The sequence below is a fragment of the Trypanosoma brucei genome, chromosome 10 (genome assembly GCF_000210295.1).
Source record: "Trypanosoma brucei gambiense DAL972 chromosome 10, complete sequence".
Lineage (NCBI taxonomy): Eukaryota > Euglenozoa > Kinetoplastea > Trypanosomatida > Trypanosomatidae > Trypanosoma > Trypanosoma brucei.
The window spans coordinates 388,477-404,284 of NC_026743.1; the positions used below are offsets into that span (position 1 = coordinate 388,477).

Sequence of the window (15,808 nt, forward strand, 5' to 3'; positions counted from 1 at the left end):
CCCCTCCGTCTTGCGTAAAAAAAAAAAGCACACATCCATGAACACATACATGAGTGTATACGTATATATATATATATATATGTGTGTGCGAGTGCGGTGAGTCACTACTAGACACGCGGTCTCAATAAACAATCTGCACTACCCTTACTGAATCAACAGTTTTACACCCACTGGTACCTACGCAACGGAAAAGAGGCATCGAAAATTCTTTTTAAAAAATATATATGAGGAAAAGTGTTTGCATGAGAGGCAGTGACAATGAGAAAGGGTTAAGGGATAACGCCAGGAGAAATCGCCCCTCGCAAGGGCTAGCAGCGTTCCTTTCACATCGGCGCGCTTACCTACCGCTCGTTTTCACTCATAAGCGCCCACATATGTATTCTCTAGGCCCCCGAGCCGCAAATACGAAACTGCATTCAGAGGGATAATTCCTACTATTTTGTTCTCTTCCACCTCCCTCCATTTTTTTCTCCCCTTCGCCTCACCCCTTACCCATCACCGTGGACACAGCAAAAACAATGCGACCTTTAGCAACAACCCTCTTTCTTCACTAAAGAAATGCAACTGATCTCTAAATAGCCCCTACTGTCTTCCTTTGCTTCATCTCGCAGATGGGATCGCCCTTCATCACAGTGCCCCTCCCCGATATGCACCGAGCTTACCGTATCACAGACGTCTTCACCTCAATCACTCCTCTCCTCTTCAGCGCCGCTTATACTCTATCAAACTCGCTGAAACAAAAGACATCTTTTTGATTACTCCCTCCCCCCTATCTTCAGGTTCTCTCAGTACCTACAACATACACAAACACCGTTTCTCCTTTCCCGATGGCGGCTCCAGCCAACCGTGTGTAACGTTTGCAACAACCACGCGTTTAATACGAGTTTCACACCCCGCAAGAAGGCCAGCACTATTCCCAGGTCAAGCCATTGCTAGGATGAATTGACAAGCTGTCCAAATAAATGACTAGAAGACCTGATACGTCAATTATTCCACCACGTCGGAGATACCATGCGCAGCACCAGAGTACAGGAGTAGATGTTCACAGATGACGGGCACCGAGCTCTTTGTGGTTCGCCCACGCCCAACCGTGTGATGCAGCTCCACAATCAACTCCTGCTGGATGATATGGCCGCTGGTATCTGGCGTCGCAGCAAACCCACTCCCCCACCCTTGGAGCCACTGCTCGTACCACAGACCGTACGACTGCTGCAAGCATCGGCAGAACCGGATGTGGGTGACGATACCCTACGAGGAGTGGAGGAAGGCCGCTCCACTGGAGAACCCGGACGGTTATTTAATGGACTGCTTCGCAGTAAAGATCTGTGAACCCTTGACGGAGATAACGCCGTCTTTCCAGCGCTCCACGCTGGTTGGACATTACTGCTCGGTTGTGATCGGTGTGGCGCAATGTTCCTGTAGGACGACAACCGTGTGGACGTCGCGAGAAACGCACTGGAATGCGAACTCACCGAACATGGACTACCTGACCGCGCTACTCCACTTCGAGAGAATCCCGTTGGTCTTGTGTAAGATGAGGTCCTTAACTGCGCGCCTCTTCCCTCAGACACAAGCGCAGATGAGGGACGCTGCACAGACCGCATCGGCGAACTGTTGTACACGACAGAGGGTAAAGGAGACCCCTTACGGTACTTGTGCCCGGACGTGAGTGTCGCGAACGGAGAGCGGGCTGGAGCGTGAATAGTGTCCGGCGATGGCAGGTGCGTGTGATATTCACCGACGTGACTTGCTCCATCAATCGTGGAATATCCGCTAGCCGTACGTGCGGCCTGCGATGAGGTGGCCCCGTCAAAAGCTGAGCAACTCCTGCCACTCTTTGATTCAAAACGTAGCGTGAGCTCTTGCCGTCCATGTGGATTTGTGCTAGGATCGGATTCGACACTACGACCGCAGGGAGAGACACTGTGACGCATGATACTGTTGCTACGACGACGCCCCTCAAGGGCAATGGAACCATGGTAACCGAGGAAGTGATTCCCCGGTTCACTTTGACGCAGTGGCTGAACGGTAACAACAGGCGTGCCGCTCCTTGGTTCAACATCTGACCCTTGCTTAGTGTCAACAAACACCAGACGCTTAGCCTTCTTCATGCGTGTTGTAGTAACTCGCACGTCGGACGTTTTAACTGGTTGGCCGACATCTACCTTGCTTGAGCACAGTTTGTATAGCTCGTTCTGACGCTGGCTGGCGGAGGTAAGACCATTAAGTAGTGTGTTACGAAGCATCCACTGGACATTGTCCAAACCAAAAGATGAATCGTCCACGTCAACATCAAAAATATCGTGTTCTATAGTGTTGCGCTTCGCAAACATTCGGAGTTGTCGCAGAAAATGTGGTTTTATGGACATGTCCTTGTGAGCCATTTCCAAAAAGGAGATGGCACTCTCCAGTTTCCACCCATACTTCACGATCAGGTAGGCCGCTACTAAGGCTGGGCTACGTGACATACCGAGTTGGCTGTGTACCAACACGCAATCACCAGCTTCAAGTGCCTCATCTATGAACCGCACCGTCCGCTTAACATTTTCATCCGCACTATCAAACATTACTGCTGTGCAGACTGAACCAGTAGGGTCTTTCCAGGGAAACGTAAGATATTTTACGCCATCGTCTGCGAAAAGATCAGCAAGCTCGCCACCGGCACAGTTAACAACATGGGTTATCTTGTTGAGTGAAATGAACTCACGATCGTGTGCAGCCACCGCATTTCCCACGAAGATGCCATCCTTGACACGGACAGCGATAAGTTCCTGCATGCCGGCTGGTGGTCACTTTAGAGAACACTCGCCTTACTAGAAAACGAAAAGCCTGTGAAAGCAGAATAGGCAGGAAAAAACTACCTTCAGATAGAACGAGGTCCAGCAGGGCTGTGGGTGATCAAGATTCCTCTAGTCAGCCGTACACGGAAAGGGACTATGTCTCTAAATACTGTCACCACACTCTTTATACCACGCGGGGCTTTTGAACTGTTGGTCGCTCTTCTTCCCTTTTCTCTCTGTAATAGTAACTCCTTGCACTTGGCAACAAAACCGCTAACTCCCTTTTGATACGGTCAGTGTGTGCTGTTGGGACCTTTGAAAATAATAATATAAATTATGAATAACCGTTGCAATAGGTATAGAGAATAAGAAGGAAGGGAGAAAATAGAGGGGGAAAGGGAAAACGAACTTGAGAACTCTATCAGAGGTACCGACTAGGCTCTCTCTCTCCGGTCCCCAGCCGCTAGGGTCTTTTTTGCCCTTCAAAAGTAAGTACATTATTATGCCACGTAACCCACTTAAGTCGATTTAAGTTTAACTTTTAGTGCTTAACTCCACCTACTCAGCATTGAACACCACAACGTGAAATGGACAAAAGTACATGTGCCGATATTCATCCGTTGCTTGTTTTTCGTTAAAAATATTCTTATTTGCTCTGATACGCGGACCATCCGTGCGGCATTGCCTCCGCTACCTCACCCCCACGCAGCTCTCTACGTGCGCACGCTCCCCCTTCCAACAACGAATCAGAAAAAGCGTAATACGGTGGCATTTAGATCATTGTAACCCCAACGCATCCACTTTCCATACCTACTCGTTGCTTTCATCATCTTCGTCCTCATCCTCTCCATCCACCTTCGCTGGTTTGACCGGTTTTGCGACCTCTTCCACCATGTAGAAGTAGTTCCCCGCGATTTTCTGTTCACGATCTTTAACCGAGTCAAACTTGTTGATTCGCGGACGGAAATTCGATGGATCACGTCTGAAAGTAATATCGAGGCTTTTCAAAAATTTGTTCATTCCCTCCAAGAGGGCACAGGGAGCGTTGGCCTTGCAATTTACAGCTGGAGTGCCGTCGTATACAATAACACGATCCGCCAGGTATGTTGCCATAATAAAATCGTGCTCAACGATGAACGCAGTTCGTTTGGCATGCATAATGTATCTCTTGATGACACGGGCAGCTATTATACGCTGGTCCGAATCCAAGTAGGCACTGGGTTCGTCTATTAGATAGATATTTGCCGGTGTGCCGAGGGCAAGGCATAGACCAACGCGTTGCAACTGACCACCGGAAAGGTGTTGCACCTCCTGATCGTACAGCTCCTCAACTGTCATGGGTTTTAGTACATCTGTCTGGAATTGGGGATTAGAGAACGCTTCGTATATCTTTGATTGGAGAAGATCCTTCACGGTTCCCTGAAACTTCGGTGCGATCTTCTGTGGTTTGTAACTTATGCACAGTTGAGGTACTTCCACTTCATTATCCGGTTTAATGTGGCCAGCGAGCATGCGAATAAACGTCGTTTTACCACATCCATTCTCACCTAGAAGGACAACAATCTCAGAGTCAGAAAAGGATCCCGATTCGACAGTTAATGTAAACCCTCCCAAATTCTTTACCATGGACGGGTAAGAATGTTGTACACTGTGTTTGGTCGTCTCTTCCAAGTCATCGGTAATGCGAAATGACAAACTCTCTTGACGAAACCTCAGATTTTCAGTTGGGACAAAACCATCCAAGAAAATGTTAATACCTTCTCGGACCCCGTAAGGCATCGTTACCACTCCGTAGATTCCGGGAACGCCGTAGAGAACACACACGAAGTCGGACATATAGTCCACAACAGAAAGGTCATGCTCAACGACAACAACATAATTATCATCTTTCAGCAGAGAACGAATCACCTTAGCGGCCATCAGTCTCTGCCGAACATCCAAATAACTAGAAGGCTCGTCAAACATGTACACTGAGGCATTTTGGACACAGAGAGCAGCAATGGTAAACCGCTGTAGCTCACCACCAGATAATTTTTCGAGTTCGCGATCAGCAACGTTTTCTATATCAAGTTCCTTCATATAGTAGTCCTTCACACCCCGCTCATCAGCTTTAGTTAGTAGATCCCCCACTTTTCCCTTGGTAACTTTGGGAACCTGATCCACATATTGTGGTTTCAGGAGAACACGCATCTTTTGCTCCAGCATGTGTTGAAAATACGCTTGGTGCTCAGACCCTCGAAAGTATTTTAATATCTCCTCCCAACTGGGTTCATCCTTATAGCGACCAAGATTTGGCTTAGTCTTGCCCTTCAGAATAGACAATGCCGTCGATTTGCCCGTGCCATTCGCTCCAACGAGTCCCAAGACCTGCCCTGGACGAGGAAGAGGTAGCCTATGGAGTTTGAAACTATTGGGGCCGTACCGATGAACAGTATCTTTATTCAGATTGGATGGCAAGTTGATGATTTGAATGGCTCCATAAGGACATTTTTTAACGCATAAACCGCAGCCAATACAAAGTTCTTCTGAAATTACAGAAATTGTTGACTTTTTTTGAACCACAACACATAGTTTCCCCTGAAGGTTAACTGGACAGCACTTACTGCACTCTAGATTGCATTTTGCTGGCTTGCATCGGTCGTGGTTTACAACGGCAATACGAGTCAGTTTAGACTTTTCCTCATCTTGCCTGTTTTTAGGTGGCATGTTAAAAGCTAATAGTACTTTACCTTCATTAAAATGCAACAGAAGCCGCTAGTTATACGTCAGGAAGCAGCAGGTTCCTATTAACAGGACCTTGCGTTCGTATCAGTTTCGCTCCTTACTCCGCGTTCGCACAGCGTACGACAGATGATAGATCTGTAAAATGTGTGTTAATCCTCGTACACACAACAGAAAAGGCAAGTCTCTTTCCCAGATATAGTTCGACAAACAAACCTCTGACATTCACTTACCACACAAATTACCCATTCCAAAAAGTATAACACTCCACCCATCACAAAAGCGAACTGCTTGCGGTCATGAGCACCCACAGTGAAGGTCGCATTTCGCAGGGGGAAAAAACACCACGCGACAGGAAACTGTGGGACTACAGAGATACATGCATAGCGCACATTGCGGTCCTTAAAAATAAAAATAAGTTTTGTATTGCTTGGTAGGAAGTGTAAAAAAGGAAACCCCCCCCCCCGATAAGTTGGCACTTCAGATGACATTATCGGTCAAGAATTGCCATACGCTCACAAAACCGAGCCATCATACGAATATGTATATATATTGGAGCATCGTACGGCATACCAAGAAAACTGCAGTTAGCTGGGTGAAAAGTCACCACATTGGAGTTTTTTTTTTACGATTCATAGAAAAAAACACGTAGGTGGAGTAACCGCGACTGGATGCCACGACATACTGTAACAACTGTCACCCTCTTAGTCGCGCCCCCCGAAAAAAAAAAACTTAGAGACTCATCATTGGCTTATGTGGAAAGGTGGATAACACACGAAAAAGTATAACATGGGACGGGCACCTCCTGTATTCAGTCCGAAGAGGGAAGTCCATTTGCAACAACGGTGAGTCCACTTGCCAGGCGAGAAAAAAAAAAAGCAAACAGAAATTAGGTTAGCAACAAATCCTTTAGCTTCCCAGACGGAAAAAGAAATATATCCCTTCCTCAACGGTCTCCCCCCCCCCCCACACACACACACAAGGCAAAATATAGAAAAAAAACAAATCGCAGCACGCACAAACTAAGAATAGACAGCGGCACTACCTCTTTAGCAATACGAAACCACGTTACAGAACTATCAGCGAAGGCACAGGGAAAACCTGAACATATAGATAGAAAATCAGGCAGCAGTCCTGCAACCCTCTGACGACTTCAACAACGTTTTTTTTTTTTAATGGCGAACATGCTTTATTCCTGCAACCAGTGCAAACGTAAATAAATTCTGACTTAAGGAAGTGGAAAGCGTTTACCCTTCAAAGCACTCAGAAACGCACAAACCGAAAATCTGATGGCGCTCGACATATGATGACACACGCCATTCTTTTTTTTTTTTTTGACAACGAAGAAAAAAGTGCAACAAAAATGGCCACGTGAAGAAGTGATAAGGCCACGGTCGCGCCAGCATCCGCCATCACTGGTAACCTCCAATCCATATACAACGGGGACAACAAAAATGTCAGTTGCTTCACCTTCAGGTAAAGGGACACCGAAGTGTGTAGGACAGAAAGTTTGGAGCCAGACAAAAATAAAACGACCGTATTGCCGCAACACGGAACATAGAAAAGTGAGGGAGAGTGACGACACGCACCAGCGGAGAAACCCATCTAAGCGGTAACTTGAAAAGAGGTGCATGCACACACCAACAAATCTTACCTCAATCCTATACAGGAGTGCAACACAAACAAAAAGGGCAAAGCCAAACACTACGCACCAACATCTACTACTACTGCCACCACCACCGAAAAAAAAAAAAACTCCTTCAAACAAAGAAGTGAGAAAAGGGATTCAATAAACTAGAGTCAACGAGTCTTTGGACAAATTTGCAGTAGTTAACTTTGTTCAAATGAACACAGCCGAAGCGGCGAAGGTGCAAAACCAGCTCACTACCCTCCACAGCCGAGAGAAGTTCTCCTTCCTCCATCATTATCTGGAGAAAACAGTTTAAGTCAATATAACCCGTTCGGTTGGTATCGTAGTGAGAAAAAACTTCTACGAGTTCATCAACTCCAAAGTTTTCAGCTCGTGTGCTGACATCACTCAATGTGGAAAAAAGTACCACGAACTGTGGAAAATTGATCGCATCACAGCCTTCCAGCTTCGTTGTGGATAAAACACGGGAGAACATCCCCTCATTTAGCTTCGGTACCAAGCTGAAGGCCAGAGACCTGACCCGTGACATCGCTATAACACCCTCATCAGCGCTGTCAAAAAGGCGAAAGGCTTCCTGAAGGTCACTGACGACGTCATGGGTAAGAGTGCATTTCATTTTCGATAGCATCACTTAACACTTTAGGTGGAGATATTAAAAAGGGAGGAATATATTCACTTGTTAGTCTTCCCCGGTGCAAGTGTTGACGCCAAGGCGAACACTACTCAAGCGTTAATAATATATACACTGTGATGGTTAGTGAAAACGATATGTCTCTTCTACAAAGCAACACGGTACTGCATTGCTAACACATGAATATAAACTACTGGAACGGTACAGATCCATGTCTCTCATCCGGACTGACGCTTAACACAGTTTTAATTGCCTCTGGCTCGCTACCGTACATCAGCTGAAGGTTCGATGCGATTGCGGGAGGTGCGTAAGCAGCCGCCTTTGAGTCTGAGTTCACTCCTTGAATCATCGGGACCACGCCCAGCCTCCTGAGAAAATAATCGACGCGATGAGCCGGGCTGTCATTCCTCAGTAGCGTGTCCTTTGTGCTACCGGCAAGGTTTAACAATGACCTCTGGTTACCACTTGAGAGTATCTCACGAAGTGTGCCAAAGGCAACGTCACGACTGAACTGCACGCCGCGACCGTACTCAGGATATCGTGTAATGAGCCAGGGGAAAAAAGTAATGAATGGATTTATCCTTCGTTCTGCGAGGTACTCATCCTTAATCCGCTGACGGCTAGATTTGTCGTACTGTATGGTGAAGAGCAAATAAGTCGCTTGCTCATCTACACTTCCAATCCACAAAGGTAATGCCAAATCCTCTGATACACCGCCAAAAAGCCGCTGTATAATGATTTTCGACGAAACAAAAACAAGCACCACACCAGTAAAAAACATGAGCCAGTCAACGCGACGCTCTCCTTGGGGTAAGTTTCCAAAATTAGGGGCATTTCCTTGGGAAGCTTCGCGAGCACGAAAAGCAGCACTGGTCGCCAGCCCTCCCATCGCGAAATGTCCATAACTGAAGCCGGAAAATTCGGATATGTTGAGTCCCTTATATTTTTTGGCTACCTTTTCTCTAAGCGCCAACTCTCTTGACCGCTCTTGGGGGTCCTCATTGATTATCATCCTCCTTGGAACAAGTCCATCGTGAACAAGAATAACCGAACGACGGCGTAGTTCCTGACGAAACATATTCCCTTCCCCACCCCCAGGAGAAATTAAAATTAGAGAAAAAAATAGAAAAAAAACGGCACTCATTTATCACGAAAAGGGGAACTGCTCGTCGCCGTTACAACATGCCCCCAACAGAGATTTTCTTCTCCCCAGAACCTAAATTATCACATCATGTCCCGCACAAATTCATACAAATAGGGGACAACGTAACTATGAATAATGCCCCTAATAACATTTTAATGCCACAAAGGCTAGAAAATTGGGTCCCAGCGGCTGCCCAAACAGTCGTGAATGCCGAAATTTGAAACCCACCACAAACACACCGGAAACGACCGAATAGCACGGACCCCACTGGAGCCCGCCCCCTGCGGAAACGTCACGATAACAAGCCGCTGTAGGATCCGCAAAAGCTTCTTACCAACCGGACACTCCTGTTGTAACGCCCTAGGGTCAACAGACACGCGCAGCAAGCAATGTCGCCCATGCTGGGAGCCTCCACAAAATTTACACCGGGGCGACGTCAAGCCCCACCGTCCAGCGCCACTCGATTGAATACCGCCGGCTCGATCCAGCGCAGGGGAAGCACCACCAGCAGTGTGACAGCAAGAGGGGGGAACCCCCACTTCCCATCCGAGGCTGAGCTCTGCCCCCTCGAGAGGAGGGGAACACACACAGAGACGCTCGCGGACTGACAGCAACTGCGAAGCGAAACACAGACTCATTTCCACTACCACCCGTGGCGGTCCGCCGCGCCAGGCAGACACCCCCGGAGGTCAGTGGCAGCAGGTTCGCTCCTGCAACGGCACATCGCGTTCGACCGCCGCAGCCTACCCAAAATTCTGTTTTTCCCCCATGTGGTTGGAATAGGTCCGGTGCCGAAGAGCCGAGTGGTTTACTTCGGACCAGCCCACAAGTGACGGAAGCAGATTAAATTCTTACGTGCGGAAAAGTGGATCATGTCTGCGTGCCCCTCTCCGATGTTGGAGTTAAAAATAGAGCGCGAAACCAACACCACCCCATACGCCAGATGCCGATGATAACCACCATCGTATCGATAAAACACCCAAACAAGCGCCACCTGTATGCTGAAGAAGCGTTCTCACGACCGAAGCAGCGCATCAAGCGAGGACGAGGTCCCGTGGAAAACGAAGGCCCCGACTTCCCGTTGGGGCGTTGGAAGGTATTCAGTCTCGGCTGATCCCCGGCCCTTTTCGGCGTCAAACTTGGTATTGTATTCGTACCACTCAAAAGGAAAAGAAGACGAATTATTTTCTTGCTCCTGAGGCCGCTGGCACATCAAGCCGTGATCCGGCCTACTCCCCACGCGGCGTTCTAGCTACACCAAGATCCAAGGGACAGTTGGAGAACATTTTGGAGCCTGTAGTAACAGGTGTGGCGTAGAAAGCTCCGGCAGGCTCGCAACGATGCCATCAGCAATGTCCATTCAAAGGCATTTACTGCGGCAGACCACAACACTGATTGCGCCAAAACTGTCTCCGTTATTCATGACACAGCCTTCGACACAACATAGCGCGACGAGCTTGGTACAGGAAATGGAAAAGTCGAACATACAGCAGAGAATTATCAGAATGTTGGCAGTTTTTTTCAAGGCCAGAACGTGTAAAATAAGCGCCAGGGAGATGCTATCGGATACAAAAATACTTCAGAAGACTGCCCTACAAGGGAACCATATTCAGTAGCATCTTGGCCATTGAATTTATCAGCTCGCTGAACCGACTACTGGAAGAAGGACCCCAGCTACGTGCCGATTTGTTTGCACATAACTGAACGCTGCTGCTTCCTCAAACGAAAGAGAAAAATATCAAACACACACTGCGGAGGTAAGTGGACATGGTGGCACCATGGTCTTGAGAGTACCTAATGGAAGTTTACCTAACGCAGATGAAAAGCACACCCTTCGGTTCTGTGAAATGAATACCGCTCACACCAAACGGTGATGGAGCGTGGGTAGGGCTTGAGAGAACTTTAAAAGTTGCTCTTTGTGATACTCCATTGCATAATTGAAATGGCAAGGCGCGCTATGCAGACAATACGAAAAAAATTGACCTGAGTCTACTTCAAATAGGAGCAATATCTACTTTCACGCAGGGCTAAGCACACCAGCTTCTGAGGTTCTTTTACCTCGCACTGGCGCGAGCGTGTGTCATGTGAAGGGTTGAAGCGTCGTAATAGGATGTGTGTAAGGGTAGTGGAGGGGAACCCGCTGTTGCACACTGAAAATTTAGCTGTATCATTTCAGGCGTGACATAGCGAATGTACTAAGAGAGCACCGTCCCTGAAGGTAGCGGCTTACAGCTCAGAAGCGCCACATTAATACGTAGTCCCAAGTCCGTGTTGATGTGAGAAGTGAAAGTCTCAGTGAAGTGCAATGCCGAGGAAGAGTGTTTCCGAATCTTCATGTCCAAGACCACGAGGAGACACATTACACTATATCACAAATCCCTTTGTGTCAAGTGGCGTAAGCCCCAGTTACTTTCCTCACACTTCGATACCGCAACAGGGTTCTCTTTCGCAATTAAATAAGGTTCATACGCGCGGAAGATCACAAAGATATGAAAATAAAAGCATGGAAGAAGCAGATTCCGCGGCACTTCAGTGGAAACAGCCTACAATCACCGGCTGGTAGATGCCACGGGCCGTGGACTGAGGGATCTGCATTATTGGGGGAAAAAAGAATGGGACAGCTACGACAACATGTGGGGGAAACAAACTGATATTCGTGAAGCGGGAAAATGCAGCCCCATCGGCCCGCAGTAACCCAACAGAATCCCTAGCAATAGAAAAGGGTGCGGGAATGTCACTGGATGTTTTCCAAGCGTATACAACGTCATGGAGAAAACTCCGGACGCTGCTTATGATGTGCTGACACGTGTCCGGGACCGAGAAGTGAAAAACGGTGTCCCAGAAAAACGCGTGACCGGCCCCGACGCTATGAGAAGCCGGAGCTGGAGCAAAGCAGAGTTCCCCATTAGAGAAATGCTGCTGGCTCTTGGCTTCCTCTGAAAATACGGGGCGCTGGAACTTGGCACCACGTTGAGGTGGCCGGCGCCACCCCTGAGCAGACTGTTGATAATCACAGACTTGCTGTTGCCACTCATGGTATTGGAAGCAGGTCCATCTCACCGTGGCAGACCAACACCCAAATAAGCTACGGGTGCTTCTCCTACAAATACGGGAGGGAAAGCGTATACCACATTGAAGTTTGTATTTAGTTACTGATGTGGAATGGAATGGAATGATTGATGGTATGGTGGAAAGGGTGACTGACATGCCGCAGTTGCCTGGCCCGAAGCTCCAGGACATTGTAACCTACATGGGACCGATATTGCTGTCAGGGGAAAAGCGAGTGAAGAGGAGGTGGCAGTGGCTCGTTCCCGCCCCGTTGCCTCTTGGTATTGAAAATGGATGCTGCGAAATATTAACCCGCGAGCACCACTACAGTGCCTGAAATGAAAAGTACAAAGCCCGGCTGACAAAGCGTCGAACTCCAACAATCCGTGCAACCACTGCGACGGCGAAAAAAAATATGACACGCACTGGTGATGAAATGAGACGGCGTGAGCACAAAGCCCATGGCTAGCGCCGGTCGAACGCAGTAACGCAAATGGCAAATTGACACGAATATGGCCGCGCACATACCCCGTGAATACCGAGATGTGGCGGTACACCGCATTCGCGAGGAGCGTAGCTTCCACCGCGCAGGAGCGCCGTGTTGACCAAAATAGGGCACACAGCTCGCAACAGTGTCCGAACTTTTTTCCAACCGCTCATCCCCCACCCTTAATCCAGGGCTTTCTGGGGGGTGTGGCAACCTCTGCCGTCCAGGAAGGTGACCGAAACATAGGAGGGAAAGCGCCACCGGGGTGCGTCCGCGAAGGTAATCAGAAGTGTACCTGAAAAATGTGAGGGGGACAAGGGGAAGTCTTGGCCCTTTCGATCCACGCTTTCTCCGGGAGCGCCGCGAATAGGTGTGTTGCCACTTTCGCGCCACTTCAAGGCCGCCTGAGGCCGGCGGGACCGCCGAGAGCTTTTAAACCGCCTCCGAGCTCTACTAGGGGGTGGGTGGGCTGACGGTGAGATCGTGGTGCGGGTCGTATATGCCTGTCTTTCTCCCTGAGGAACGCGCTGTGGAGTGTTAACGAAGGAAATAGGAATACCTCTGTCGCGTATGTGATTGGTATGGAAGGCGGTGGCGAGAACAGCGGGATGAGATGTCATGCCACTTCCTGTTGGTGCTGGTCGTGGTTCTCCAGGGCATTCAACCGCCTTCTTGCATGCTAAAGGTAGCGAAATTTGTAAGACAAGTGTCGTGAGGGTAGGAAGTTGCCATACTTGTTCAGTATGCTTATGTGGGTTTCTGGTCTACAGTTAATTCCATTTTACTCTAATTTATACTGTCCCTTATGTTAGAGGTAGAAGCCTCATTGTGGTGTCAGGGTCTAGTACGCAGGAATAATTAAATTTTCTACGGAAGCTAACTGTCACCACATGAACACTGGAATATCGACCACAGTGGCCAGCTGCTGGGGTGCCATTGTGAGTGCACTTTTGGACGTTGAAGATATTTATGTGTGTGAAGCGCAAATCAACACGCGGATATGTGGCCGCTTCATGTTTTACAGTTGAGTACCTTTGCAAGTAGAACCCATCGAAGTCGTATACGTGCCATTAGCTGTAGAGCTAGTGGTGAATTTACAGGGTGAGATGCCACAACAGCTATAGGAGGGGTAGAAGGCTACAATGAAGACCATCCCTTTATACGACCGTGCGAATCGTGGTCTCCATGCACTGGCAAAGTGGGTGGGTAATAATCTCCACTTAAGAGGGTTTTAGTAGGCAGTGGCTCGTTCTCCAAGGCTGAGTCCCACACTATCATGTCATGTGACATGATCTGCATAAACGCATTTCCTTCTGCTCGCTAGTGTGGCGTGGCCACGATTGTCGTCAATCCGCACATTGAAGAAAAAAACTTATGCTGTATTTTTGTACTCTTTGCCAGGGAACCTTGCTCCAACGGGGGTTTCGTGGTCTGTGAGCCATGCAAGCGACACAGAGGCAACTACTGTTTGCACTCCAGTCTTGTTTCCCTCTGCGTCCGGTTCAAAGGTGACACCGACCTCGTAATCACTGAAAAGCTTGTGTGTGTGTGTGTGTGTGTGTGTGTGTGTGTGTGTGTGTGTGTGTGTGTGTGTGTGTGTGTGTGTGTGTGTGTGTGTGTGTGTGTGTGTGTGTGTGTGTGTGTGTGTGTGTGTGTGTGTGTGTGTGTGTGTCGCCCCCTTCATTACATAATTCGGCCTGAAAGGGGAAGGTAAATGCGAGTGCACAGTTGCGTTCTGAAGTGCCACGAGGGCTGATAAAAAGGACAAGATGTGGGTGAAAAGCTTATATAATTTTTTTGTGTATCGGGTACGGTGGTAGCAAAACTCGTGCGTGTGGTTTCACTTAATTTGGTTGTTTCATCTGCGTGAGGTCACTTTGACTTGCGGTGCAAGGTAATATATTGTCATTTCCTCAAACAGCGTATTCATTTATAATAACCTAGAAGGTTCGTACAGTTTCTCAAATGAATGAGGATGGTGATTGTCGGCGCGTCGCTCTCATTGACACATCTTGCTATTCCGCTGATTGTACGCTCTCAGCGTTGGTTCCTCAGCATGCAATGAAACCGTATAGACTTTTGGTGACAATGGAACTAATTGCATCACTGGGGTTAAAGCGGTTTTGTCGGACGGTTGTCCCGCCACCAATTGGTATTAAAGAGCTGCTTACCTACCATGCTGAAGATTATGTACTGAATCTGGGACTTCATAGTAACCGCAGCTGGTTGTGGAATACAGAGGTATCGAAGGTTACCTTTTCCGGAGATTGTCCACCTGTTGAGGGAATTGTTGAATATTCTCTCTCAACAGTTAGTGGCTCCCTCATGGCCGCTGTTTTGCTGAATAGTGGTGCTGTCGATACAGCGATTCATTGGGGTGGTGGTATGCATCATGCAAAATGCGGTGAGTGTTCTGGATTCTGTTACGTGAATGATATTGTTATCGCCATTATTGAGCTACTGAAATGCCATGATAGAGTTTTATATGTTGATCTTGATATGCATCACGGAGACGGAGTCGACGAAGCGTTTTGCCGTAGCAGAAGAGTCTTTACTCTTTCCCTTCACAAGTTTGGCGAGTCCTTTTTTCCGGGTACAGGCCATCCACGGGATGTAGGCATTGGAAACGGGCGCCACTACACTATGAACTTAGCCATGTGGGATGGTGTGGATGACTTCTACTACACCACAGTTTTTGAGCGTGCGCTCAGATCCATTGTAAAACGGTTCAATCCAAATGTAGTTGTCTTGCAGTGTGGAGCCGATTCGCTCGCAGGAGATCGTTTGGGACATTTTAATCTCTCGTCATGGGGTCATGGAAAGTGTGTTGAAGAGGTAAAGAAATTAGGGCTACCAATGCTTGTGGTTGGTGGTGGTGGTTACACCCTGCGGAATGTTGCCAAGCTGTGGGCATACGAAACTAGCATACTCTGTGGGAAAAGGCTCCCCTTGAACACTGTCATTCCTCTACATCGAATGCCTCTTAGTGGATGGCTCTTCGAAGAATCGCCACAACTTTTAGTTTCACAGGATGAAGAAAACAAACCTCTTCCTGGTGTTAACGTTCAACGATCCTTCCGCGTGATTATTGAGCAAATAGACAAGCACTGTCCAAATATAATGACTGTTTGAACTGTGCATCAGGGCGGCGTGACTGCTACCTTCTCCCCTCCCAACTTATGAATTGGTGTCGAGTGAATACTTAACTTTTCTATGTGTTACTGAAAGAGTAATCTGTCCTGATGTCACCCCCCCCCCCCCGAACACACACACATACACACACAACCAGGACGGGAAGTGGATACTCTGATATATAGTTATATCTTATTTTTCTCTTTTCGGGCGC

General features: G+C 48.1%; 10 protein-coding genes across 10 annotated transcripts; 1 reads left to right on the forward strand and 9 right to left on the reverse strand.

Moving 5' to 3' along the window:
- Positions 1 to 1,109: 1,109 nt before the first annotated feature.
- Positions 1,110 to 2,777, reverse strand: TbgDal_X1910 (dual specificity protein phosphatase, putative; the record flags this gene model as incomplete). The annotated part of the gene is made up of 1 exon (XM_011779074.1): positions 1,110 to 2,777. One exon carries the CDS (start codon positions 2,775 to 2,777, stop codon positions 1,110 to 1,112), a length of 1,668 nt encoding a protein of 555 aa, XP_011777376.1.
- An 813-nt stretch (positions 2,778 to 3,590) lies between these two features.
- Positions 3,591 to 5,486, reverse strand: TbgDal_X1920 (ATP-binding cassette sub-family E, putative; the record flags this gene model as incomplete). Its single annotated transcript, XM_011779075.1, has 1 exon — positions 3,591 to 5,486. One exon carries the CDS (start codon positions 5,484 to 5,486, stop codon positions 3,591 to 3,593), a length of 1,896 nt encoding a protein of 631 aa, XP_011777377.1.
- Positions 5,487 to 5,653: 167 nt separating this feature from the next.
- TbgDal_X1930 (hypothetical protein, unlikely) lies at positions 5,654 to 5,992 on the reverse strand (the record flags this gene model as incomplete). Its single annotated transcript, XM_011779076.1, has 1 exon — positions 5,654 to 5,992. One exon carries the CDS (start codon positions 5,990 to 5,992, stop codon positions 5,654 to 5,656), a length of 339 nt encoding a protein of 112 aa, XP_011777378.1.
- Positions 5,993 to 6,729: 737 nt separating this feature from the next.
- Positions 6,730 to 7,134, reverse strand: TbgDal_X1940 (hypothetical protein, unlikely; the record flags this gene model as incomplete). The annotated part of the gene is made up of 1 exon (XM_011779077.1): positions 6,730 to 7,134. The coding sequence occupies one exon, from the start codon at positions 7,132 to 7,134 to the stop codon at positions 6,730 to 6,732; it is 405 nt and encodes a 134-aa protein (XP_011777379.1).
- Positions 7,135 to 7,261: 127 nt separating this feature from the next.
- TbgDal_X1950 (hypothetical protein, conserved) lies at positions 7,262 to 7,780 on the reverse strand (the record flags this gene model as incomplete). The annotated part of the gene is made up of 1 exon (XM_011779078.1): positions 7,262 to 7,780. The coding sequence occupies one exon, from the start codon at positions 7,778 to 7,780 to the stop codon at positions 7,262 to 7,264; it is 519 nt and encodes a 172-aa protein (XP_011777380.1).
- Positions 7,781 to 7,973: 193 nt separating this feature from the next.
- On the reverse strand, positions 7,974 to 8,927 carry TbgDal_X1960 (hypothetical protein, conserved; the record flags this gene model as incomplete). Its single annotated transcript, XM_011779079.1, has 1 exon — positions 7,974 to 8,927. One exon carries the CDS (start codon positions 8,925 to 8,927, stop codon positions 7,974 to 7,976), a length of 954 nt encoding a protein of 317 aa, XP_011777381.1.
- Positions 8,928 to 9,094: 167 nt separating this feature from the next.
- TbgDal_X1970 (T. brucei spp.-specific protein) lies at positions 9,095 to 9,565 on the reverse strand (the record flags this gene model as incomplete). Its single annotated transcript, XM_011779080.1, has 1 exon — positions 9,095 to 9,565. The coding sequence occupies one exon, from the start codon at positions 9,563 to 9,565 to the stop codon at positions 9,095 to 9,097; it is 471 nt and encodes a 156-aa protein (XP_011777382.1).
- Positions 9,566 to 11,456: 1,891 nt separating this feature from the next.
- On the reverse strand, positions 11,457 to 12,134 carry TbgDal_X1980 (hypothetical protein, unlikely; the record flags this gene model as incomplete). The annotated part of the gene is made up of 1 exon (XM_011779081.1): positions 11,457 to 12,134. The coding sequence occupies one exon, from the start codon at positions 12,132 to 12,134 to the stop codon at positions 11,457 to 11,459; it is 678 nt and encodes a 225-aa protein (XP_011777383.1).
- A 510-nt stretch (positions 12,135 to 12,644) lies between these two features.
- TbgDal_X1990 (hypothetical protein, unlikely) lies at positions 12,645 to 13,082 on the reverse strand (the record flags this gene model as incomplete). Its single annotated transcript, XM_011779082.1, has 1 exon — positions 12,645 to 13,082. One exon carries the CDS (start codon positions 13,080 to 13,082, stop codon positions 12,645 to 12,647), a length of 438 nt encoding a protein of 145 aa, XP_011777384.1.
- A 1,345-nt stretch (positions 13,083 to 14,427) lies between these two features.
- On the forward strand, positions 14,428 to 15,594 carry TbgDal_X2000 (histone deacetylase 1; the record flags this gene model as incomplete). The annotated part of the gene is made up of 1 exon (XM_011779083.1): positions 14,428 to 15,594. The coding sequence occupies one exon, from the start codon at positions 14,428 to 14,430 to the stop codon at positions 15,592 to 15,594; it is 1,167 nt and encodes a 388-aa protein (XP_011777385.1).
- Between the last annotated feature and the right edge of the window lie 214 nt (positions 15,595 to 15,808).